General features: G+C 36.5%; 1 protein-coding gene across 1 annotated transcript; it reads right to left on the bottom strand.

Annotated features, from left to right (window-relative positions):
- Positions 1–2543: 2543 nt before the first annotated feature.
- Positions 2544–24326, bottom strand: SERPINA6 (serpin family A member 6). Its single transcript, XM_003756160.4, has 5 exons — positions 24064–24326; positions 15846–16492; positions 9740–10010; positions 7996–8143; positions 2544–3109 (listed from the first exon to the last, which is right to left on the bottom strand). The coding sequence occupies exons 2-5, from the start codon at positions 16471–16473 to the stop codon at positions 2909–2911; spliced, it is 1248 nt and encodes a 415-aa protein (XP_003756208.3). The 5' UTR covers positions 16474–16492; positions 24064–24326; the 3' UTR covers positions 2544–2908.
- Between the last annotated feature and the right edge of the window lie 2437 nt (positions 24327–26763).

Below are 26763 nucleotides of genomic sequence, written 5' to 3' on the forward strand. Positions count from 1 at the left end.
TTTATGAACTGATGCAGAGTGAAATGAGCAGAACCAGGAGATCATTGTACACGGCAACAAGACTATATGAGGATCAATTCTGATGAATATGGCCCTCTTCAACAATGAGAGGATTCAAACCAGTTCCAATGATCTTGTGATGAAGAGAGCCTTCTACACCCAGAGAGAGGACTGTGGGGACTGAATGTGGATCACAACATAACATTTTCACTCTTTTTCTTGTTGTTCGCTTGCATTTTGTTTTCTTACTCATTTACTTTCTTTTTTGATCTGATTTTTCTTGTGCAGCAAGAGAATTGTATAAATATGTTTATATATTGGATGTAACATATATTTATGCATATGTTTTGAAAATAAAAGATTTTATAAAAATAACGAGAGAAAAGGGAAGAAGAAGAAGAGAAAAGGGAAGAAGGAGGAGGAAGAGGGAGAGAGAGAGAGAGAGAGAGAGAGAGAGAGAGAGAGAGAGAGAGAGAGAGAGAGAAAGAGAAGGAAGGAGGGAGGGAGAAGGAAAAGAAGAACAAGAAAAAGAGATTGAGAGAGATTGCCAGTCTAAATCATTTGGGTTCTACTTTCTCAGGCCACCACAGTCTCTCAACATCAATAATTGACCAATTTTTCTAAACATTATACACTTTTTTTTACTCTCTGATATTCTTACATAGCCTACTTAAAGCATCTTCAGTTCACCCAAGGAATGCCTCTCCTTCTCTGGCACATGGCACAACCTTCTTCTTCTCCTTCATCCAGCCTCTCAGCATTTTATTGGTCTCTTATTTATACACTTGAGGATTTGGGTTACTCTTTGTATAAAAATATTTTATACTTCTTTGCATCCTCCATAATAGGTTTCATTAGGAGTGTGGGATAAGCCATTCCTTAAGTCTTTCCTAACCTAATGAGTCTTGCCAAGTTGCAATCAGAAACTTTCTTGGAAAATTTTGTTCTGTGGGGATATAAATTCAAAAGAGCGACATTCAAGAAATGTGTGATGTTAGAGCTAGAAGGAATCTCAGAATATAAGAGAGGTCAAGGTACTTTAAAGATCATCTGGTTCAATTCTCATTTAACTGACTGGGGAAATGAGGTCCATAGAGGGAAGTTACTAGTTCAAGGTCATATTCTTCCCTTTTTTCCTTCTCAGTCTAAAGAGGAAAAGTAAAAGAATGATTTTCTGCTGCAGGAACCAATTTCTTCTTAAAAAGAGAACTTTCTCTCAGAGAGAGAAGGAGCCAAGGCTAGAAACACCTAAAAAAGATTAAAAATTACTCCAAGAATGAGCTCCTGACATCAGAATTCTAGGGATGCTCCAATTTATCCTTATCTAACCTGATCACAATTGAGGAGTTCAGAAATAGCATAGGTTTCCCTTATCCTAGATGAGATCACAAAGGCTCCAACTACGTTTTTCAACCCTCATAAAACCACCCATCCCTGACAGTCCCAGACCTTCCAGAGTCTCTCTGTCTAGAGAGGGATTCCTTGGTTGTGGCTACCTGTGGGCCTCCTCCCAGAGCCAAGCCAGGATTGGGAAGCACCTGTGTTGCTGTGGCAAATGCACATCTTTCTGTGTCATTTTTGTGAGTGATAATTTCACTAGTGCTTTGTAAACTGTCAATCAGTGTTACCATTAATTTTAGTAAGCTTAACTGTATCTCTTTCTTGACCTGTCTCTTGTAAACCAAACTGAAACAATATCAAGAAAAGGAAAAATGAAGAAAAGCACGTACATGTCTTCCTGAAGATAAAATTGAAAATGAGGATAAAATTCCTACAGGAACACAAAAGGAATGATTTCAAATACCCCATAATACTGTGAGCTATTATCAGTCTATGGCCTTAGAAAGGATTATAAAATGTTAGAACTGAAAGTGATCTTAGAAATCATCTCATCTAATCCTTTGGTTTTATAAATAGGAAACAGACTAGGAATGGAGAAGGGACTTGCCAAACAGCAGACGAAATACAGAACCTGTTCCTCTAATTCTAAATCCAGCTTCTTTATACTAGACCCTGGACTCTGTTGAATGAGATTAGAGGAATATATAAGAAAAATCAACTCTGAAGAATTCAGAGAATCTTAGGAAAACATATTAACTGGTGAACAATGAGATAAGCAGAATCAAGAAAACAATATATGCAATGCTAATAAAATTGAATTAACAACAAAAAGAACAACCTTGAATATAATGTAATTACAAAAATAAAGCATGCCTTCCAAGAAAGTACTGGATAAGCTGGCAGACACAGATACTCTCTCTCTCTCTCTCTCTCTCTCTCTCTCTCTCTCTCTCTGTCTCTCTCTCTCTCCTTTTTTCCCCCTCTTTCCTCCTCTCTCCCTTTCTCCTTCCCTTCCTCCCTTTCTCTCTATCTGTCTCTCTCTGTCTCTGTCTCTCTCCTCTTCCCCTCTCTCTCTGTCTGTCTCTGTGTCTTTTCCTTCTCCCTTTTGCCCCCTTCCCTCTCCTTCCCCCCTTCTCTCTCTCCCTCTCTTTCTGTCTCTTCCTCTCTCTTCTTCTCTCCCTCCCTCCCTCCCCTTACCCCAACTTTGTCTCTTATTTTGTGTTACAAGGGGTGGCTCACCAAAATGGGGAGGGGAAAGGGGCACATTCAGAAATAAAAAAGATATAAATACAAAAGAAATCATTAAAAATTAAAAAGAAAACAGACTTTAGGCATAGCCCTTTATACTTTTCAAAATACCTTTACATTCATTGCTTCATTTGGGCCACAAAACAATCCTATCGCTGATGAGGAAGGTAGGGTCAGGGGAAAATTATCTCCATTTTACAGGAGAGGAAATGGAAGAACTCTGAAGTCAAAGTTAGAAGTGCAAAGTCTAAAAGTAGAAATCCAGTCTCCCAATTCCTAGACCAATCATTTTACACAATGTGACATCCAGTTCAACATCTTATGTCGAAGCACTTGTATGGGGATTCACAATTTTCCCCAGGAAGAGAGAGCTCCAGGTGAAGTGATCAAATACAACAAACAGGAAAGGTCTGTCGAACTTAATGACTGGACGATATGATTTGACTCTTATGCTTAATGCAGTGCCTGCAGCTGCCTCCATGCCCTCTTCATCAATGCTGAGGACAGCCTTATGGAGGACCTGTGAAAGGGAAATGAATAGGCCAATGAATAGCAAGAATAATGACATTGATAATAGCATCATTAGACTTTGCACATGTGAAACCATTTGCTCAACAAATCAGCAATAGTTACACTAACTCCATTGCTGTTTTGATTTTTGTTTATAAAGTACTTTCCATGGGCCCTGTGAGGTGGATATCATAGATCATATAGAGAAGAAAATAGAGGATCACAGAGGTTGTTACAGGTTCAAAACTTCAGGGGAAAAAATCATGGAATAATATGAAGAAGGCTATAGAGAGAGTCAATCAATCCAAAAGCACTATTAAGTACTTTCTATGTACCAGGGACTTGCGAGGCACTAAAAATACAGAGAGTAGTAAGGTTCAACTGTCACCTCTAATATTTGTTGTTGAGTTCTCACTCATGTGACTCTCCTTGATCCCATTTGGGGTTTTCTTGGCAAAAATACTGGAGTGATTTGCTATTTTCTTCTCCAGCTCATTTGACAGATGAGGAACTGAGGCAGGGTTGAGTGACTTGTCCAGGTCATACAGACAATAAGCATCTTAGGGTGGATTTTAACTCATGAAGGTGAATCTTCCTTATTCCAAGCCCAGGGCTCTATCACATGACAGGTTAAAAGACTTGCCCGGAGTCATACATCCAGTATGTGTTAGAGGTGAGTTATAGAGTTCAGACTTCTGACTCCACTGATAGCCTGGACCTTGATTTCCTGACATCTGCCATGCCAGCCTGCTGCTCCAATGGAAGTGCACAGAGGTTAGAGCACCAGACCCGGAGTCAGGAAGAGATGAATTCAAACCTGTCCTCAGACATTTATTAGCTGTGTGATCCTGGGCAAGTCACTTAATCTGCCTCAATTTCCTCATCTGTAAAATACTGATAGTAATAGCATCTGTCTCCCAGGGTTCTTGTGAAGATCAAATGAGATAAAATTAGTAAAGTGTCTAACAAAGGACCTGGAACATAGTAAGTACTATATAAATGCTAGTTATTACTATTATTTTTATTATAAATTGTTATTCTACTAAAAATGCATCTGCCTTATATTAATAGCCATATAAATTATTTTGACTTTGCATTCTTCTTTATCAAAGAAAAGAATTCTGCTTTACAATTACATTGGCTTATCTTTATCTCCATTTTTTTCCCTTAGTTTCTTTTTAATACACTTCTGAAACTTGTAGTGATTTAACTAGTATATACCTCTGAGTATTAATAATATAGGGTTATAGGATCATAGATTTCAAACTAGAAAGGGTTGTAGAGATTATCAAGTCCAACCCTTCATTTTATAGAAAAGGAAACTGAGGCCCAGAAAGAAGGTTAAATGACTTCATCGGGGTTACATAGGTAGTAAATGAGAGGAATCTTGTTTAAATTCAGGCCCTCTGATTGCAAATTTAGTGTTCTTTCTACTTTGTCCATTGGTTCCTAGTGTTAATGATTGCTTGATCTTGATTATTTTAAAGACATCTTTTTGACTTGTAGACTTCAAAAAGTCTGCAAACTTTTCAAATTTTTTTTGTTGAGAAAAATGCCTATTTTCCTATCTTCATAGAGTATGATAGATAAGCTTTGCAAAGTAAATAGTTTTAGGCTTATGGTCCAAACTTCTTCACTTAGGAAATGTTCTATTCTAATATTTATACATGAAAAGTCTATATGGTCCTAATTATATTTCTTTGGTAAATGATTTTTAAATCATTTTTTTGGAAACATACTGTTTTTCCTTGTTCATAACACCAGGATTTAGCTATGATGTATCTAGCTATGTTTAGTCTTGGCTTTTTCCATGTTGGTGTTCTGTGCATTCTTTCGAGCTTTATCTATTGTTTTTGCCATTTCTGGGAAGTTTTCTTTGGTTTCCTGAAATATGACTTCAAAATCCTGTTGCTTTTCTAAATTCTCTGAGATGTACATTATCTTTACATTGCAAACTCATGGTCTATCTCTTGGTCTATCATTCAGATCTATATGTTTTCCAACAGTTAGATAACTAATTTTTCTAGACTGGTCTTTATACCTGGTCTGTATTGTTGCATTCCATTTTCTACTATAATAAACCTGTTATTTGTTACTTCTATGCATTTATTTTATTTTAGATTTTCAGCTATGTTTCTCACATTGGTCATTTCTCATTGTTTTTTAATTTTTCCTTTAAGAGAGGTAGTGTGGAGATGGATTTAAAGCTAGCTTCTGAGCCAGGAAAACCTGGCTTCAAGTCCCATCCCATCTCTGTTATACATTCAAACATACTGCCTGTGTGTGACCCTTACCACATCACTTAGCCTCTTAACAACTCATCAACAATGTCAGTTGCAGAGAAGGTGTTAATCTTCATTGGCAATGGAAGTTCTTCATTGTGAATTCTTTACACCAAAAAAATCACAGACCTATGCGCTTCTTAATTTTTTTCTGTAAATGTTTCTTATCCATGGTTTCCTGACTTTCTTCCTTAACCTCCCTCTACATACACACACCTTCCTGATTTTACTGTGAGAAAGAGGGATACAGGTGTGGAAATTAAATACCCTTCTTTCTAGGCATTTGGAACTGATCAAATCTCGGTGACTCCACAGAGCAGACCAATTAGCACTAGCTTGAGGAAAACTCCAAAGGTTCAGCTCTGGACTCCATCCATGATGGCTCTGGTGGTCTCTGTTCAGATCTAGACCTCAGCTCTTGCTGCTTAACTTGATATCCCTGAGAGGTCTAAGTGGGCCTTTCCTAAATCTTATTTGGCAGATCTTACATACAACACATTTAGGACACTACTTCTTTTGCTAGTAGTTGAACAGAGTAATAAAGGATTCACTATAAAGTGCCACTGTAATATTGGGGGTCTGGCACTCTCATCATGCAAAGCAATCATACTGGCTTTCAGTATCTGGAGTCTAGGGATTTGGATGCCTCCATTCTGGTTTAGGAAATCTGATGGATTTGCAATGGCTGCCTTGAAATATATCTGTATGGAGGTGAAAGTGGAGGCACATAGTTAGGAGAGCAGCAGCTAGAGTGAGACTATAGGGAGACTATGAGGAGCAGCCCAGGCTACTCTTTATGAACAAGCAGGTGAATAGCCTAAGAAAAAAAAATTCTTCATTGGTTTCTTTGACTATGATATTCATCCACCTGAAGATGTCTCTTAGGATATCTTGTGAGATTTCTTCTTTCTACTACCTTTATTCCTGCTATTTTAGCTGTTTTTGTTGTTTTGCAGCATTTTAAAATTATATTTTATTTTTCTCCAATTATATGTAAAAATAGTTTTTAATATTCATCTTTGAGATTTTGTGTTCTAAGTTTTTCTCCTTTCCTCCTTCTCTACTCCCTCCCTGAGATAGCAAGCAATCTAACATAGGTTATACTTGTGGAATCATGTCAAACATATTTTCACATGGATTAGTTGTGTTGTAAAAGAAGACTCCCCAATAAAATGGGGAAAAGCATAAGAAAGGAAAAACAAAACACAAAAAGAAACAAAAAAGTGAAAATAGTATGTTTCTATCAGCATTCAGATTTCACAGTTATTTCTCTGGAGGTGATCCAGGTTTCTATCACAAGTCTCTTGGAATTTGAAGTATTTTTAATTGTACCTGCACTTTGCTCATTTAAAAGAGTTGTGGTTGGTTTTAACTTCCTTAATGTGTGTGTTTTGTGTGTGTGTGTGAGTGTGAGGGTGAGTGTGTGCTGCTCCTCTCCTCATCACTGTTTCTATTTGCCATTGGTTAACTGACTAATTGATTGGATGCTCTTTGACCCAGTGAACAAAATTGTTATGTAACACCTGGATGGTCAGATAGTGGGGATATTAAGGCTGACCAAATAATCTCCCTATCTGTTACTGCCTAGGACAAGTATTGACAAATACCTGTTTTTGCATGGCCTGAGAGCTAAGAATATTTTTTACATTTTAAAATACAACACACACACAAATATACATCATATACACATGTATATGTGTGTGTGTGTCTGTTAACAATGTAAAAATCATTTTTAGCTCACAAACAGGTAACGGCCTGGATTTGGCCAGAGGGCTGTCGTTTATTAACCCCTGGACTATAGATCTAGGTGACTCTCTAAGTTACATACTTAGAGGTAGTCTGAGTAAAAGGAACTATTGTATATCGGCTCTTTGAAATTTCTATTCACATCAAGCCAGTGATGGAAGAATGTTCTCACATATTTTTTTCAGGGTCCAGAGTAAGACCTCCCTCTGGTGGCTAGAAATATGAACTTATCTTCTCCATTATAATTCCTTCTTGCTACCACATTTTGGTTCTCTCTGTCTTGGTGCTACTGTGATTTGAAGCCTCCAAAAGGTTACACCACGATCATATCTTTTTTTCCGTCCCTCACTTATAATACCCAACACCCCTGTCTGTACCTCCAGTGGCCTGGAATGTTCTTTCTTTCCTCCATCTCCCAGATCTCCCCTTTTCCTTTAAGAGGCTGCTCAGGATTCCTCATACAGCCTTTCCGAATACCCAGTTGTGAGGCTCCTTTCCAAACTGCTTCACATTTAACTATTTTGTACATAGTTTTATTTACTAACTATAGCCTTATATTTTCTATATTTTACACATATTTATTGTCTCCCTCATTAAAAGTAAGCTCCAGAATGAAGGGATTGCTTCGTCCTTTGTGCGTGTGTCCCCCGAAGCCAGCACAATGCCCAACACAGTTTAGTAAGTATTTGCTGACTGACTGATTGATTGATTGATTGACTAGTTAGCAACGGAGGCAAGATTATAAACAAGGTCTCCCACTTTCTTTGGTAACCGGTCTGAAGTACATCCATGAGATACACACTTTGTCATTAGCAATGTATCTGAGATGTGAGTTTGGGGCAAGGAAGAGTCGATTTGAGTTACTTACTTCAGATAGTTTAACCGAGGCTTCCTTAGTGATGCCAGAAAGATCGGCTTGTCTGGTAAATACATCCGTCATCCCCATGTCCCTAAGGACATCTTCAAGATCATAGAACTCAGAAATGCAGAACTTTGGAATATAGAGATTCACGGATCTGTTCACAGAGAAACAGAAAATGGTTAAAAGTGTCGTGAAGGCCAGAAAGAGCACCCTGGCCATCTTCTCCTCCTATTACTGTATCTCGTCTACCCAAAACTCTTGCTCTTTTTGGCTTCCCAGTCAGCCCTGGTTACTTAAGGATCTAGAGGCAGCTGCAGAACTTCTTGATCCACTTCATGATACCAACCTTGCTTCCACTGGCCATAGCTTCCCAGCAGACAATATAATATAGGGGAGGGGAAAAAGCCCTTAACCTAGAGCAATATAAAGGCTTGGACTAGATTATCTCTGAAATCCATTCAATAAACATTTATTAAAAGCACATTCATAAGAATGAAACTCTGTTCATTTCTGAGCCTTCCACTTTAGGAAGGACATTAATGAGCTAAAGTGTGTCCAAAGAAGGGTGGCCAGAAAGGGAAGTGAACTAAAGGATTTTAGCTTAGAGAAAATATTTGGGAGATGAGGGTGTTATGATAAGTCTTATCATATTTGAATATCTGGTGTCTTCTGGGAAAACAGATAAGACTTGTTATGCTTGGCCTCTGAGAGACATTTTTCAGCATAGGATTAAAAACTTCTTAATAATTAAAGTTAATTAAAGATAAATAAATACCCCCCCCCTAAAAAGGGAATGGGATATCTGTAGGCATTGAGGTGGAAGGAGGAGAGACCTTAACATCCTGAATCCTTTATCACTGGGCACATTCAAATAACATCATTCAGTTAAGATGACTTACAATCCACTTCTGTGATTTTCTATAAAAGATAATATGTTTATATGACCAGAACTCTAGAGATGAAAGAGATCTCAGAGTCCATCTAATCTAGGATACCAAGAGAACTAAGGATTTTAAGTGACTCCTCTAAGATCCAAGTAATAAATACATTATCTATCTTTTTGTCTGCATGCCTAGAAACTTTCAAGCAATGGGCTAAGTTTCACTCATTTGATTCAAGAAAGGAGTGAGCCCCCCTTTAAGAAAACTCTATCTACCCAAATCTTAGCTTCTAAAGTAGATAAGCAATTTTTTTTACTTTACTGAAGGGTTCATTGGAGGACTTGTTTACATTTAGAGTTCTTGAAATATTAAAGTAATGGTTTATAGATCCTTAATTACTTGGGTGAGAATCTATTAGAAAGAAAGATATATTGGAAGTGTCAGGCATAGCTGCCCGAGGATAATGCACCAGAAGGTATTATTATCATTAATAATAATAATATTAACAACATAAAAAATTCCTAGTGTTTATGTAGCTATTATAAAGTCCCATTCACTTTTATCTGAACCTAAAAACAATCTTGTTTTATTTGAAAATGTTATTATTTCAGTTTTAAAGGTGGTAAATAGTTTGCCTAAGACTGCTTGTCTAGGAAGCAATGAAGTCAGTGATTGATTTTCTGGGAGCCTCACAATCCACTATGTTTTTTCAATACATTATATGCAAGCTCGAGAATGGCAGCTAGAGTCAATAAGAAAACTGAATTTAATGTACAAATTTTCATTTTCCATGCTTCCTTTTGGACACGGCCTGTGGCAGAAGTAAAGATTCCTCTGGAGGAGACCACCAGTCTGGCTGATGGGATTACCTGTCCTGGAGGAGATGTGACCATCTGCTCAGTGTGTCTCGTTTCAGGGCAGCCACCACCTGGTCCATCTTCCCCTCATCTGGAAGGATGAAGAAGGCTGTAGCATTTCCTGAATATTCCAGCTGCACCACTGTACAGGACAACTCCTCATCAAACAAGTGCTTATTACTCCTCGACTGGAACATCATCAACACGTCCACGCTGATATTCTTACTCGTGTAAAACTTCTGCATTTTGGTGTCATTGGGGTTGAAAGGTTTTGCCCAGCTTCCTGAAGGAAGTGCAAGAGGGAGAGAAAAAGTGAGAAGGAAAAAGGTGAAGGAACAGGAAAAGAGAGAAAGAAAAAGGAAATCCATATAAAGTAATTTAAAAGGAAAAATAAGGGAGAGGAATAAAAAAGAGAGGTATAAAAGAAGGGAAGAAAAAAGCTTAATGAGAAGAGAATGAATGGAAAATACAGAGAGGGCACAGAAAAAGAGAGTAAAAGACTCTATCTTATTCCAAATAACTACAAAATGTATAATATATCTTAGTATCAATCTACCAAAACACATAACACACACACACACACACACACACACACAACACCTTGTATCAATTCAGTTACAAAGTGCTCCTTAAAGAAATAAAAAATAATTTAAATAGCTGGAGAAATATTCAGTGCTTCTAACGAGGCCATGCCAATAGAATAAAAATGACAATATTACCAAAGTTAATATATTCTCTTAGTCTATACCATTCAAATTATCAAAGGATATTTTGCAGAAGTCAATAAAATATTAAGAAAATTCATTTGGAAAGATAAATCCTCATCACCCAAACTAGCCAGAATTGTATGATTTCTGTTACAGGTACCCCAAGAATAGAGGGAACAATTTAGGTGTCATCAAGCAAGGAACACATTTGGTGTTCCTATTGCTCGGCATGGTAAATTCTTAGTAAATGCCTATTGACTGACTGATGGTGCAGCAAAGTGACATGATGGCTACAAAATTAGGTCTGGAGTTAGGAAGACTTCAATTCAAATCTAACCTCAGACACTTACTAGCTGAACCAAATTCTGCTTGATTTTTTACCCCAGAGAGGAAGATGGCCTGACTCCCATTTCGGAACTATTGCCTACAGCAGCTGTCTGCCTGCTTACCCCTGTAGTGGACTGCCTCGGTTATTTTTGTGTGGTAATTATACTCAGAGGAGAGGATTTGGGTCAGTCTGGTCTCATGTAATGTAATGTAATCAGCCATTTGATGTGAAGTAATTTTAGGTGTAATATGCACTCCAATCCAAGCAAGGTAGTAGGTTTTTCTAGAGCTATTGCTATGTGTTGGAGGGAGATACAAGCTCCTGATTGGCTGAGCGAATGATGTGCACTTTGTATACTAGCATTAGGAGAGTTTGTTGGAGAACATTATGAAGAGGTATGTGGGGACAGCTGGATCAAGAAAAGCGAGGTATGAACTAGACTTTTAGAGTCTGTGACAATAGAGACTGCTGACATTGTTTCCTCTCTCCTTAGTTGTGCTGCTGAAGCATTTTATCTTGTTTCCAATTAAAGAACTTCTTTATTATTGTGCATGTTTCATCTTTATAACATTCCTGATTTCTGTGAATTATTTTGCTTAGATAAATGAGTTTACTTGCTATTTGCTTTTTGTGATGGTCTTTTCTATAACTGGCACTTGATGGGAGGGAGAAAAGCTGGTGATATTAAGAGCTATATATTATATATATATGTATATATATATATATTAATTTTAGATGATTCTTGGAGATAAGTAAACAAAAAAATAAATATTCAACCATGGGCATCTTTCTGCTTCCTTTATAGGCAGAAATAAGACTTCATTGGTAAGGGGTTCCGCAGCTTCTAGATCAGGCCACAAGTCAGACAGCCATCTTTATATATTTACATAGCACCCACACACATAGATCTTATATAATGATATCTTTAACAGTCCCAGAAGAAAGTGCACCTACACATGCACATCTTCCCACTCTGTTCCTAAGGCGCAAAATTGTAATATTAAAATTAAAATTTCATTCACTTAGATTTAAGTTTTTTTTCAGTAAAATGTAAACACCTCTGCGATAAAGTATAACCTTATTCAAAGGTTTACCTCTAAGGCTCTTTACCCCAGGCCCTCTTCTCTTTATATGCTTTTGGCAATTTCATCAAATTCCATGGGTTCAATGATCATCTCTAAGCAGATGACTTCCATAAATATCTAGCATTCCTCTCTCCTGAGTTCCAGTCTCACATTTCCAACTGTTGAACTGCTCATCTCCACCTGGATGTCCCAAAAGGCATCTCAATCTCAAAGTAGCAAAACTGACTTTATTATTTTTCCCTCTAAACCCTCTCCTCCAAATTTGCTATTTTCTGTTGAGAGCAGTGCCCATTCTTCCTGGTTCACAAACTCAAAGGCATCATTAGCTCTTCTTTCTCACTCACTACCACCCATATTTAATTAATAGATAAGTTTCCTTGATTCTGCATCTATCTTTAATTACATTTATAAACATTGCAAGTTAACTTACCTGTATTGTCTCCATCTAGAAGGGAAGATTGTCCTTGTGGGCAGGGACAGCTTCACGTATGACTTTCTTTGCCTAGGACCTAGCACATTGTTTATCATGTAGTGGACACTTAATATATTCTTTTTGAACTAAATTGAATTATCGGTCATTGACATTTTAAGATCTTATGACTTAGAGCTAGAAAATAACATTAATTTACTTAATTCATCCTCCTCAATTGCCAGATGAAGGAACTGAAGTTAGATCAGCCTAGCAACTAAGGTCACACATGTAGCAACTGTCAGAGTTGAGACTCAGGAAGCAAAATTCCTTGTCACCAAATTCAGAGTTTCTTCTACCACATATAGCTTCTCCTCAGTATGAGGAGACTCAATAGATATGTTCACAACAACAAGTTTTGAGAATAAAAATAATAATTATCCTTATAGAAAGCTAGTGTTTAGGCATGGTTTACATGTCATCTCATTTGATTCTCACAACAAGGATGAGGTAGGGGCCATTATCATCACATCTACCACTGAGGAAACTCAGGCTCAGAGAGATTCAGTGACTTGGACAGGTCATACAGCTGCTAAGTATTGAATTCAGGTCTTTGTGATTTTCATTCTAGCATCCTATGCACTATACTAGCAGATAAAAAGGATCTCAAGGATAAAAGAAGGTCAGGGAGATCAAAATATCTGGGTACTGGTCAACTGAGCAATAGGAAGTAAGGGTGAAGAAAGTACAAACTTGGAACTGATGCAGACAATCTTCACTGGTGATCCTGGGACTGGTCCTGAACTCCCAGTGTTCTAGGAGGATCACGGGATTGGGGAATGAGGACCCTGTACCCTTGCTAATGACCCAGAGTTCAATCTGTCAGTCACTCCCTCCATATCCAGAGATGTAGTGATAGTAGGACTGAGTTGACTTACAAGTGAGAGCTGACTTCCACTTACAGTCAGTTATATCCCTGAAATGCCTTCTCTGTGTTATATTTTCCCATAATTACTGGCTGAGGCAAAATCTAATTTTGAATCATAGAATAGTAGAAATAGAAGGACTATTATAATGTTAGAGCTTGGAGGGACCACAGAGAATATCTAATACAATGAATCCATTTTAACATTAGGAAAGAAGTTTGCTCAGGTGATTTATTGGCAAATCTGAGACTAGAACACACTCAACAATTCAACAAATTTAAATTCAGTGCCTACTATGTAGAGAGAACTAGGATCCATGATGGGAGAGATACAGATTTCATGTAACAGAGGATGAACAGACATCCCAGACTCTTGTGTAGCTCATGACCTAGAAGGGAATAAGATAGATACATCTGCGACAGACAGACAGACAGACATAGATCTATATGTGTATGGATAGATGATAGATTAGAAAGATAAATATAGATATAGATAAATAATAGGTGGATGGATGAATGGGTAAATAGATAGACAGATAGATCGAGGAATGGATAGATAGATAGATGGATGAATAAATGGATGGATAGATAGATGAATGGACAGACAGGCAGATATAGATAGATGGAAAGATGATAGATTAGATAGATAGGTGGATGATAGATGATTGATAGATAAGTAGATAGATGGATGATCAACTAGATAAATAGACAGGTAGATATTGATGAATAGATAGATGATAGATATATGGACATATGGATGGATGAATTAATGGATAGATAGATATAAACAGACAGAGATAGATAAATGGATGGATGGATGGATGGATGGAGAGATAGATGGATGGATTGATAAATGGGTGGATGACAGATTAGGTAGGTAGATAGGTAGACAGATAAGTTGATGAATGGATGATAGACAGATAACTAGATAGATGGATAGGAAAGAAAGAAAGAGAAAGAAAGAAAGAAAGAAAGATGGATAGATGGATGGAGAGATGGAGGGGTGATAGATTAGATAGATAGATACATAAGCATACAGACAATTAAACAGTCAGATAGATATAGAAGTTGCCAAAATATTAAAATTCAATAGTTTTTTTTTTCACCTGTAAGGGACTTTAAAGATCATTCAATCCAGTCCTCTAGATTTATATATTAAAAATAATTTGAAGTTGAGAATTGGTGATTTGCTCAACAACATCACAAAAGTAGAGAGCAGCAGAGCTAGGATTTGATGTTAAATTGTCTAACTCCAAATCTATTCATTGTTCTTTCTATTACTCTCAATGCACAGTATATGATTGAGAGAACAGCTAGGCGGTACAGTGGATAGAATGCTGGGTCTGGAGTCGGCAAGACTTATCTTGATAAGTTCATCTCCAACCTCAGACACTTACTAGAGTGTGGCCTTAGACAAGCCATTTAATCCTGTTTGCCTCAGTTTCCTCACCTATAAAATGAGTTGGAGAAGAAAATGGCAAATTGCTCCAGTATCTTTGCCAAGAAAACCCCAAATGGGGTCATGAAGAGTCAGACATGGCTGAAACAAACAAATGACAACAAAATGATTAAGATACAAAATAAAAGGCTTTATGAGGTCCAAGGGGGAAAAGGCATAATCAGGGAAGTCTTTGTGGAAAAAGGAATATTTGAGTTAGAGTCTAAACGATTAGTATTCAGCAGAATTGTACACACACTTACTATGTCTATCCCTCTTCTCTCCCCCTCCCCAAAAAAAGAATAAAGAAGGGAAAGGAGAAAAAAGGACCAGTTGTAAAAATCAGCTGTGGTATATGAAAAAAGCAATGGATTTGGCTCAGAAAGTCAGGTTTTGGTCCTGGTTTTGCCACTTACAATCTGTACAAATATAGTTGTTTTCATGTTGTCTGTCCTATCTGACTGTGAACTCCTTGAAAGCAGACAGGCACTGTGATTTTACTTGTCTTTGTATCCCCAGAACTTAGCAGACTGACACATAATGCCTGTTGGCAGATTTAAAAAAAAAAAAAACTAAGGCAAAGGGACAGCTAGGTGATGTAGTGGATGGAGCACCAGCCCTGAAGTCAGGAGGGCCTGAATTCAAATCCAGCCTCAGACACATAACACTTCCTAGCTATGTGACCCTGGGCAAGTCACTTAACCCCAATTGCCTCAGCTAAAAAACAACAACAACAACAACAAAAAAAAAAAAAACACACACACACAACAATAACAACAAAAACTAAGGCAAGCAGTTAATAGTTCTTAGCCTTTTTCTTTTCCTGCAAAATTCAAATAGTAAGTAACACTTGCTCTATCTGCAACGTAAGAGTTGTTCTGAGAATGAAACAAAATAACTTTAGTGCAACTTTTTAGTCTTTATATATAAATGGGCGCTACCATTACTTTGAATAGCAGAATCAAAGTCAGATTTGTTCAGTCACTTAAGTCATATCCGATTCTTTGTGACCTCATCTGGGTTTCTCAGCAAAGATACTAAAGTCATTTGCCATTTCTTTCTCCAGCTCATTTTACAGATAAGGAAACTAAGGTAAGCAGGGTTAAGTGACTTGTCCAAGCTAATAAGTGTCTGAGGTTAGATTAGAACTCGGGCCTTCTTGACTCTAGGCCCAGTGTTCTATCCACTTCGGCACCTACCTGCCCTGTCAAAGTAAGATATTTTACCTTTAAAGAAAATGTAGTTGATCAAAATAAGCATGGTTTCTCTATCCAGTTCCTTGAATAACTGATCAACTTTCCCCAAAGTTTTATTCTTGACAAAATCGTTAACCTGTTTCTTGGCTCTGGTTGAATTTTTAAAGTCTGTAGAAAAAACTTCTACACTATAATAATGCTTTACTTCTGTCATGAATGTCTCCATAAATTCTAGCTGCGAGTCAAGAAACAGGGCATTTGCCATGTTCATTTCCAGACCAGTATCTGAATTGTTGAACAGATGGATGAGATTTTGAAAACCCTGGTGGATTTCCAAATCTGATGTCTCCGTGAGGTTGAATCCCAGGCCTTCCAAGAGTTGTGTGCGTGTGGTAGACCTGGCCCCCAGGGACAGCATGGCCAAGGACATGGAAATACTCACTGGGGAGATAAAAATATTTCTGTCTGGGGCTCTTGATATCAAATTCTTGTATATGCGAAATGCAAAGTCAACATTCACTGGAGCCAGCTTCCGGTAGATAGAATTTTCTTCCTCATCAGTGGGTTTTGGGAGATGGAGGTCTTGGTTGCTAGTCTGGGAGACACAAAAACTCAGAGCCGAGAGAATGAAGAGAGACTTGTACAGAGTGGAAGTCATTGTCCAAGTTTACTGGGTCCTGCAAAGTTGGGAAATTGTGTTAGAAACAGTGGGTAACAGGAAACTGCAGCAGCTTTAGGGATGTGTTCAAATCCTGAATCTGTCACTTACTACCTATTTTATATTCATCCATGTCTCTGGGTCAAAAATGGGACTTTGGATTAAGGTATTCTCCATGTTCTAGGTGCTGTGTTAAGGACTTTACAAATATTATTTCGTTTGATCCTCACAATATTTCTACAAGGTAAGTGCTATTATTATTCACATTTTACAGTTAAGGAAAATGAGACATGAGTGGGATTGTTTTCCCAGGGTCACTTAACCTTGTCCAGAGGTTGTAAGTGTCTAGGGCTAGATTGAAGTCTTCCAGACTTTAAGTCAAGCATTCTATCTATTGTGCTAACTTTCTACCTTAGAAATTTCTAATTCTGAATCCTTTGATTCTAGACAGTGTGACTAGAAAAGGGAAATTTTGCAAATGTAATGATATAATCTCTTAATGCTTCATATTCTTCTTCACCACTTTGTTGTTATTCAGTCATGTTCAATTCTTCATGACCCTGTAAACCATGGCATGCCAGGTCTGTCAATACTCTCCATGGTGTTTTCTTTTTTTTTATTTCAAAAAGTATTTTATTTTTCCAAATATATGTAAAGACAATTTTCAACATTCATTTTTGTAAAACTTTTCTGTTTTTTTTTCCTTCCCAACTCAGCAAGCAATCTGATATAGGTTAAATATGTGTGAATGTTTTAAACACATTTTCCATATTTGTTATGTTGCACAAGAAAAATCAGACCAAAAGGGGAAAAAAACACATGAAAACGAACAAAAAAATTATGCTTTAATCCACATTCAGTCTCCATAGTTCTCTATATATATACAAATGGCTCTTTCCATCCTAAGTTTATTGGAATTGCCTTGAATCACTGCATTGTTGAGAAGAGCTAAGTGCCATGGGGTTTTCTTGGCAAAGATACTGGGGTGGTTTCCATTTCTTTCTCCAGTGAATCACCTTTCATCAAAACTCTCCTCTATGACCTGTCCATTTGGGGTAACCCAGTATGGCACAACTCAAGAGATTCATTGAGCTACTATTCAAGTTCCCCCTCCACAACAAGGTAGTGATCCAATAGAAGACTTGAGTACTTATTGCTAATTTATGCAACTTTTATAGAATATGTATCTAATTAGATGGCCTTAGGAAATTTAACTGACTTGTTTGGCTCTCTCTTGTCTCTTTATCAAATAGTGACAATAAATCCTGCCCTTACTTCTTGACAGGTTGTGAGGATAAAAACTGAAACAAATGAAGTAAGGGAATATAGCACTTACTATGTTCTAGGTGCTGTGTTAAGGACTTTACAAATATTATTTCGTTTGATCCTCACAATATTTCTACAAGGTAAGTGCTATTATTATTCACATTTTACAGTTAAGGAAAATGAGACATGAGTGGGATTGTTTTCCCAGGGTCACTTAACCTTGTCCAGAGGTTGTAAGTGTCTAGGGCTAGATTGAAGTCTTCCAGACTTTAAGTCAAGCATTCTATCTATTGTGCTAACTTTCTACCTTAGAAATGAAATAATTGATATAAAAATATTTTGAAAAGCTGAAAGCAATTAAAAAAGCAAATAAGCTATAAATGTTGTTATTATTCTTATAAAAAGATAGTAAGGTCTAATGGAAAGTGAGATAGACTTGAATTCTGAAGTCCTAGGTTCTGTAATTCCATTAAATTCAGTATACCATTTGTTAGACATGTACTATGTTTAAGGCACTCTGATAGACTCTAGTCATACAAAGAAAAAAATGAAATCATTCTTCTCCTTAGGAAGTTTATATTCTATTTGGGTGGGGGAGCACATAACAGGGAAAGTTCTTTAAAACTGTTCATACCCTTTGACCTAGCAATACAACTACTAAGTCTGTATCCTAAGGAGATCAAAGGAAAAGGAAAAGAATCCATATGCACAAAAATATTTTTAGTAACTCTTTGTGGTGGCAAAAAAAATTGGAAATTGAGGGGATGTCCATCAATTGGGAAATAGCTAAAAACAAGTTGTATATAATTGTGAAGAAAAACTATTGTGCTATAAGAAATGAAAAAGGGACATCTTAAACTAAGATGAGGTCAAAATGGGTTCATGATTTAGACATAAAGAGTGATATTACAAATAAATTAAGAGAACAAAGGATAGTTTACCTATTAGATCTTTGGAGAAGGGAGGAATTTATGACTAAACAAGAAATACATTAAACATTACACTAAATAATACATTAGTTTGTATTACATCAAATTAAAGACTTTGCACAAACAAACTGTGTAGCCAATATTAGAAAGAAAGCTGGGAAATATTTTTTAAACCAGTGTTTCTAATAAAAGCCTCATTTCTAAAATATATAGAGAACTGAATCAAATTTGTAAAAATACAAGTTATTCTCCAGTTAATAAATGGTTAAAAGATAAGACTAGGCAATTTTTAAGAATAAAATAAAGCTATTTGTAGTTATGTGAAAAAATGTTCTAAATTTCTATTGATTAGAGAAATGCTAATTAAAACAACTCTGAGCTACTACCTCTCAGATTGGCTAAGATTACAGAAAAAAGAAAATGATAAATGTTGGAGGGAATGTGGGAAAACTGGGACACTAATGCACTATTGGTAATGGTGTGAACAAATCTAACCATTCTAGAGAGCAATTTGGAACTATGCCAAACAGTCATGTGTAAATCCTGTGATCCAGCAGTATCACTACTGGGCCTGTATCCCAAAGAGATCTTAAAGAAGGTAAAAGGATCCACATGTGCAAAAAAGTTTGGAGAAAGTTTTTTTGTGGTGGCAAGGAACTGGAAATTGAGTGGGCACCCATCAACTGGGGAACGGCTGAATAATAAGTTGTGGTATATATAAGGGAATATTATTGTTCTATAATAAATGATAAGCAGGCAGATTTCAGAAAAAAATTGGAAAGACTTATATGAACTGATGCTGAGTGAAGTTAACAGAAGCAGGAGAACATTGTACTCAATAACAAAATTATGTGATGATCAATTATGATAGATTTAGCCCTTTTCAGTAATACACTGATCTAAGACAATTCAACAGACTTCATTTAGAAAGTGCCACTTGCATCCAGATAGAGAACTATGAGGCTTAAAGGTGGATCAAAGCAAAGTATTTTCACCTTTTTTGTTAGCTTTTTCTTATAGTTTTTCCCTTTAGTTCTGATTTTTCTTTCACAACATGACTAATATGGAAATGTTTAAAATTATTGTACATATATAATCTACGCTAGATTGCTTAGTTTCTTGGGGAAGGGGAAGGGAAGGGAAGGAAGAGGAAAAATTTGAAACACAAAGTCTTGCAAAATGGATGTTGAAAACTATCTTTACATGTAATTGGGGGAAAATACTATTGAAAAAGAAAAATAAAATACTAGTAAGTGAAAAAAATGACATAGAGCTGATGCAAAATGAAGTGAGCAGAACAATAACAAAAATACAGTTATCCTATTCACATCACAGGAGTTAGGGCCATGGTGTCCCTGTAAGTGGGAAAATTCATGTAAAAAATTTTGTCCCTCTCTTTGTACCAGAGAAGTCTGAATTGTTATGATATTAAAAGATAAATATATATTGATATTATACAATACTATGTATTTCTGAGTTTCTAAACTTTTTCAGTATCATCTGCCTTTATGCAACTTCCACAAAAATCCTAAAACATTCCCATTTAATTTCTTATGTCTTCTTGTGACATATCAAAACTGCAATGGGGAAAGTTGCAATGTGGAAGGAATAACTGTATTGTAAAAGACACAGTTACTTTGATCTATACAATGATCCAAGACAATTACAAAAAACTCATGATATGAATTCTACCCCCCTCCAAAGAAGAGAACTGACAAACCTAGTATAAACTGAATTTTTTCACTTTCTTTTATTTTTCTTGCTTTTTAAACTTTTTAAACTAAATATAGTTATTATGGAAATATGTTTTGCCTGATTTCCCATGTATAATCAATATCAGATTGCTTGTCTTCTCGAAGTATGGGGAAAGGATGGAAGGGAGAGAATTTGGAACTCAAAAAAAAATTTTAATCAATGTTAAAAATAATTTTTAAAAAAAGAGGTAAAGGCTACCTTCAAGAGGTGGTGTTTGACCTTAGTAAGCTTATTAATGAAAGAAACCAGGTATGTTAGGAGGCAGAAGTGAAGGAGAACATTTGAGGAATGGGACAGAACAAAAGCTTGGAGATGGAGTGCGATGTATATCATGGGATTTTAAAGGATTTGTGGTGGGAAGCAGGGTGAAAGAAGACTAGAAATCTAGGAGAGGGCTAGGTAAGGAACAGATATAAATGTCAAACAGGACTTTAAACTTGATTCTGGAGATAATAGTAAACCAGGAGAGTTTACTGAATGACTGGGAGTGGGGAGAGGGGAAAAGATGACATGGTCAAACTTATGTTTTAGGAAAATCGTTTTGGCAGGTGTTTGAACAGTGGGAGGGAAAGACTTGAGGCAGAGAGAGAACTACTGCAATAGTTCAGGTGAGAGGTGATGCGCTCTGAACTCACTACTAGTGGTTATGTGAGTGGAAAAAAGAGGACATGTACAAAAGACATGAAAAAATAAATACTTATATGGCACTTACTATGTCAAACATTTATATAGGGTTCACAATGTGCCAAGCACAATTCTAAATATTTTTCTTTTATAATTTTTCTCTTATTTATATAATTATTCTCTTATTTCTCTTATTTTTATCCCCAATTTAGAGCTGAAGAAACTGAGACAAATAGGGCTCAATATATTGAGCCCTATTTGACTCCAGGTCTTATTGACTCAAGGTCTGATGACTCTACCCATTTTGCCATCTAGATGGAGGTAAAAATAACAAGATTTGGCTAGAGATCGATTTGTTTTGTCTAACAATGACTGGCCACGGTCACCGTATGTTCTCTCTACTAATAAGTGCTTCTCAGCTCTGGACTCATGTGTGAGTCCTGGTTTGTGCCTAAGGGATGCTGACCATATCAGAGAAGAAGGCCTCCATCCAAGAAGATGGAAAAACCATGATTTGGAGGAAAGTAAGTTAATTGTTCCAACATCACACAACTAGTGAATGGCAGAACCAGAATAAGACTCTAGGGTCCATCATACTTTCTCAATATACCCAAATTGTCATTTTTCATGTAATTCAATTCATTTCTGAGCATTTTTCAACTCCTGTGATGCCATTTCCACAAAATCCATCTCCAAACAGAGCAGTCTAAAAGGATGACTGGAAATAATATCTTACAGAACTATGAGGAAGAGATGGCCTCCAATTCTGTCCTGTTAATGAGTTGACAGGGGTTAAATCTTGCCAAGTCCTTGTCAGGGGCTGAACTAAGTTGAAATTATGAGTTCCCCATCTACCTTATGGACTGTCATGAGAATTAAAACAGATGATGCCTTTTAACCTTTTTTATATGTCATGGTTAAGGATCGCTGGTTAAGAGAGGGAAATTGTTGGAGCACAGTGGATAGAGCACTGGCCCTGAAAACAGATAGGACATGAGTTCAAATGTAGCCCCAGACACTTAATACTTGGTGGCTATATGTGATCCTGAGCAAATCACTTAAGCCCAATTGCTTCACCCCACCAAAAGGGGTGTGTGTGGGGGGAATTGTGCTTAAAGACAACATAGATAATGAAAAAAATCAATATTAGATAATATCATGAAATAACATCAATATTAGATAAATATGCACAAAATGGCATAGTATCTTAAGTACTAAAATGGTAAATTAATTGAATAACAGGATATTAAAAAGAGTTAAAAATACACTCATGAACTGAAGTGCCCTCTATAAATCTGAGTTGTTAGTAATATAATTTGTAAATTGTAAAGGACTGAATAAATATAGCTATTATATATACATATATATGTACATGCATTTTTAATTAAAACATATAGGTATATACATTCACACATACATTATATGTATATAATGGAAATGCATGTGTATCTATATATATGGATATATGAAAGTCATAAATATGATTAAGAATAATAATTTTGCTATTGTTGTTACATTTATATTGCACTTTGGGATTTTCAAAGCATTTTATAAATCTTAATCTTATTTTATTCTCCCAACAACCCTGGAAGATAGGTATTATTATTACCCCTATCTACAGATGACAACCTGAGGCAGAATAGTCTAGGACTTACAGCTAGGAATGTCTGAGGAAGGATTTAAATTCGGGTCTTCCTACCTTGCAGGTCCACTGCACTATCTAGCTATATCTCGGTAGTAGAAAAGTAATAACCTTTTCTCCTGGACCTTGTTTTTGATGTTGATTATATGTATAAGTATGTTAATTCCTCAGAAATATTATAATTGATTAGACCATACTCTGCAAGTGCTAAAGCTTGCCTTACAGCTGAGTTTGATGGCACAGAATCTGAAGTTAGGTACTAAATAGAAAGTTAGTAATTTTACAAAATTATAATTTTTAAATATTATTATTTTATATTTATTAATTTATTAGCTTCAAAGAAGAGAAGAGCATTTCCTTCCCTTCTTTGTGGGAGAAACTATGCTCTCAGACTTGGTTGATATGTGTGTTATTTTACTGTATTGTTTTCTCCCCTCTAAATCTTGGTAATAAAGGATATTTCTCTGGGGGTGGAGGGGAAGAGAAATGAATACATTGGGAAATAAAGGTGATGCAAAAGTAAATGATACCATTCATTTTAAAAATGTCTACTGAACTGAATTGGTGAAGAAGCACAAATGGGTTGTAATTTGCACTAGTGAGAAAGTGCCAACATTGATGTGTTCATAGATGCATTGAATTATTTAAGTACTATTGTTACTCTCATCAAGTTTTCCTTATTCACCAGCTCTATAATCTGCGTATACCATGTAATGGGCCACTTCTATGTGAAAGCGAAATTAGTGAACTGCTATCTTAAGGCTACACATTTTTGGAGTGCTTTCTCTTAAATTCACACTGAGCAGAGAGAGAGATTGCATTGAGTCATGTATGCTTCTTCATTCTGGCTCTTTCACCTCGCATTTGTGAGTAAGCTGGCTGGGGTTAGAGGATGCTCATAGAGCTTATACAAGAGCTATTAACTATACAAATTAGTAAGAGTTTAAGTTTATATGAACAATTTAGAAAGTTATAATCTCCCAGCCATCTTGTAGAGCAGATACAGATATCATCCCCATTTTGAGGAAGAGAGGCTGAGAGAGGAGACAAGACTTGACAGAACCACACACATAGCAAGCAAGAGGACACATTCAGGTCCTCTTACACCAGTCCTCTTAAGAAACACTAAAAAAGATCCTGGAGCTTCTGAATTTCCTCTAAGGACATTGCTTCATGTAGCCTCCTTGTCCCACTATTCATTAGGTGCAGCTTGGAGACCTGAGTTTCTAAAATCTCCCCCTCTGCCCCCTGAAAAAGAAAAATAGATTCACTCTTCCTGACCTCCTAGTCCTACCTAGTGAGGAAAGCAAGGGCAAAGGATGAAGCAAGACTGCCTGGAGTTGAAGCTCTCTAAAAAAAGCCAGAATTACTCACGAGCCTGTGAGGCAGCCCCTATTCTGTGTGTCCTTGGAATCTTCAAGGCAGGTCAGACAGGGAGTCCAGATGGTTCCGGTGCATCATTGTGTCTCACCTCTAAGTACCCTTACTTTTTTGGAGCTGGTTAATATTTACTGGGGCATCTTAATACCAAAGGTCATTCCTCCTCCCCCTCCACCACACCTCCCATCACCCCAAGGCTATACACACATTAACCAGTGCCAAGAAGAGTCAGTATAATCAGAGGCAAACACCATTATCTCCCCACCCCCTCACCTTCCTCTAACATAACTTTGTGCTGAATTCTCTAGGATCTTTCTGGACCTAAGTATCATAGATACCATCACAGAGATATTGATAGAGATATGCATATATATGCACATATATATAAAATAACAGGAGTTCATCATCTTTCTATATCATTTATCCCTTTGACAGTCTGGGGAAACATGAAATACAATTATCTTTTTTTTTAATGTGGAGAAAACTTTCTTTTTTTTTAATTCAATAGGATTTTATCTTTCTTCATTGTACATAGCAACATCAATATTGTAGGACGATCAATTCTGATGAACATCACTCTTTCCAACAATGAGATGATTCAGACCAGTTCCAATGACCTTGTAATGAAGAGAGCCATCTACACCCAGAAAGAGGATTGTGGGAACTGAGTGTGGACCACAACTCTTTTTGTTGTTGCTTGCTTGCATTTTCTTTCTTTTTTGCATTACTCATTTTCTTTCTTTTTTGATCTAGTTTTTCTTGTGCCACAAGAGAATTGTATAAATATGTTTACACATATTGGGTTTAACATATATTGGATTGCTTGCCATCTAGAGGAGGAGATGGGGGGAAGGAGAGGAAAATCTGAAGCACAAGTCTATGCAAGGGGTCAACGCAAAAAACTTATCCATGCATATGTTTTAAAAATAAAAAACTTTAAAAATAAAAATTAATTATTTTTAAAAAGGATTTTATTTTTCTAATTACATGCAAAGACAGTTTTCAACATTCACCCCTGCAAGATGCTGAGTTCCTAATTTTTTTCTCCTTTCCTCTCTTACTTCTCTGCCCTCCAAAACAAGCAATCCAATATAGGTTATACATGTACAATACTTTTAAACATATTTCCATATTATCATTTTGTGACAGAAAAATCAGAACAAAAGAGGAAAACCATGAGAAAGAAAAAGCAAACAAACAAACAAAAAGGCAAAAATAGTGTACTTCAATTTGCACTGTTTTAACAGTTTTCTTCCTGGGTACAGATGATATTCTTCATCCCCAGTCCGTTGTAACTGTCTTAAATCAAAGCAAAAGGCAGGAAATCAAGGCCCAAAGAGGAAACTCATTGGTTAAGGGCCAAGTAGGGAATAGAATTTAGTCTAGTACATTTTCCATTCCAGGGATTCTTGTCTTTTTTTTTTTTGTCACGAACCCTTTGGGCAGTTTGGCAAAGTCTGTGAGTTTAAAAACATAAAATAAAGGACATAAAATTACAAAGGAAACCAATTATATTGAAAGATAGTTATTAAAATATTTGTTTAAGAATTCCATGATGATGAAACACACTGATATATTAATAATTATTAATAAATAATATTAATGACTTATCAGATGCTATTATGACGTCTAGGAAAATGTAGAATTGAACTGAAATGACACAGGGGAAAAGGAAAGAAAAAAAGACCTTAAAAAGGAAGTAGTACCTCTCAAATTGGCTAAGATAATAGAAAAACATAATAACAAATATTGGAGGGGATGTGGGAAAACTGAGATACTGATACATTGTTGGTGGAATTGTGAACAGATTCAACCATTCTGGAGAGCAATTTGGAACAATGCTCAAAAAGTTATCAAACTGTGCATACCCCTTGATCCAATAGTGTTACTACTGAGCTTATGTTCCAAAGAGATCTTAAAGAAGGGAAAGGGATCTATATGTGCAAAAATGTTTGTGGTAGCCCTTTTTGTAGTAGCAAGAGACTAGAAACTGAGTGGATGCCCATCAATTGGGAGAATGGCTGAATAAATTGTGGTATATGAATGTTATGGAATATGATTATTCTGTAAGAAATGACCAGCAGGATGAATAAAGGGAGGCTTGGAGAGACTTATATGAACTGATGCTAAGTGAAATGAGCAGAACCAGCAGATCATTATACATGGCAACAAGACTATACGATGATTGATTCTGATGGACATGTCTCTCTTCACCAATGAGATGATCCAGAGTAGTTCCAATGATCTTGTGATGAAGAGAGCCATCTGCACCTGGAGAGAGAAGTGTAGGAACTGAGTGTGGATCGCGACATAATACTTGCACTTTTTTGTTGTTTGCTTGCATTTTTTTTCTTTCTCATTTTTTCCATTTTTGATCTGATTTTTCTTGTGCAGCAAGATAATTGTGGAATACCTATAGAAGAATTGCACATGTTTAGCATATATTAGTTTACTTGCCATATAGGGGAAGGAGTGGGAGGAAGAGAAGGGAAAAAAATTGGAACACTAGGTTTTGCAAAGGTGAATGTTGAAAATTATCTATACATATGTTTTGAAAATAAAAAGTTTTGATAATAATTTTAAAAAAGAAAATAGAATGAGCATTGGGAACAGAGGACCTAATAGTGCCTTATACTACTAGGGATACCAAAGGATAGAGATGGGGTTTGGGCTTGTAGTTTGACTAAGATTGGG

This window comes from Sarcophilus harrisii, chromosome 2 (assembly GCF_902635505.1).
Source record: "Sarcophilus harrisii chromosome 2, mSarHar1.11, whole genome shotgun sequence".
Lineage (NCBI taxonomy): Eukaryota > Metazoa > Chordata > Mammalia > Dasyuromorphia > Dasyuridae > Sarcophilus > Sarcophilus harrisii.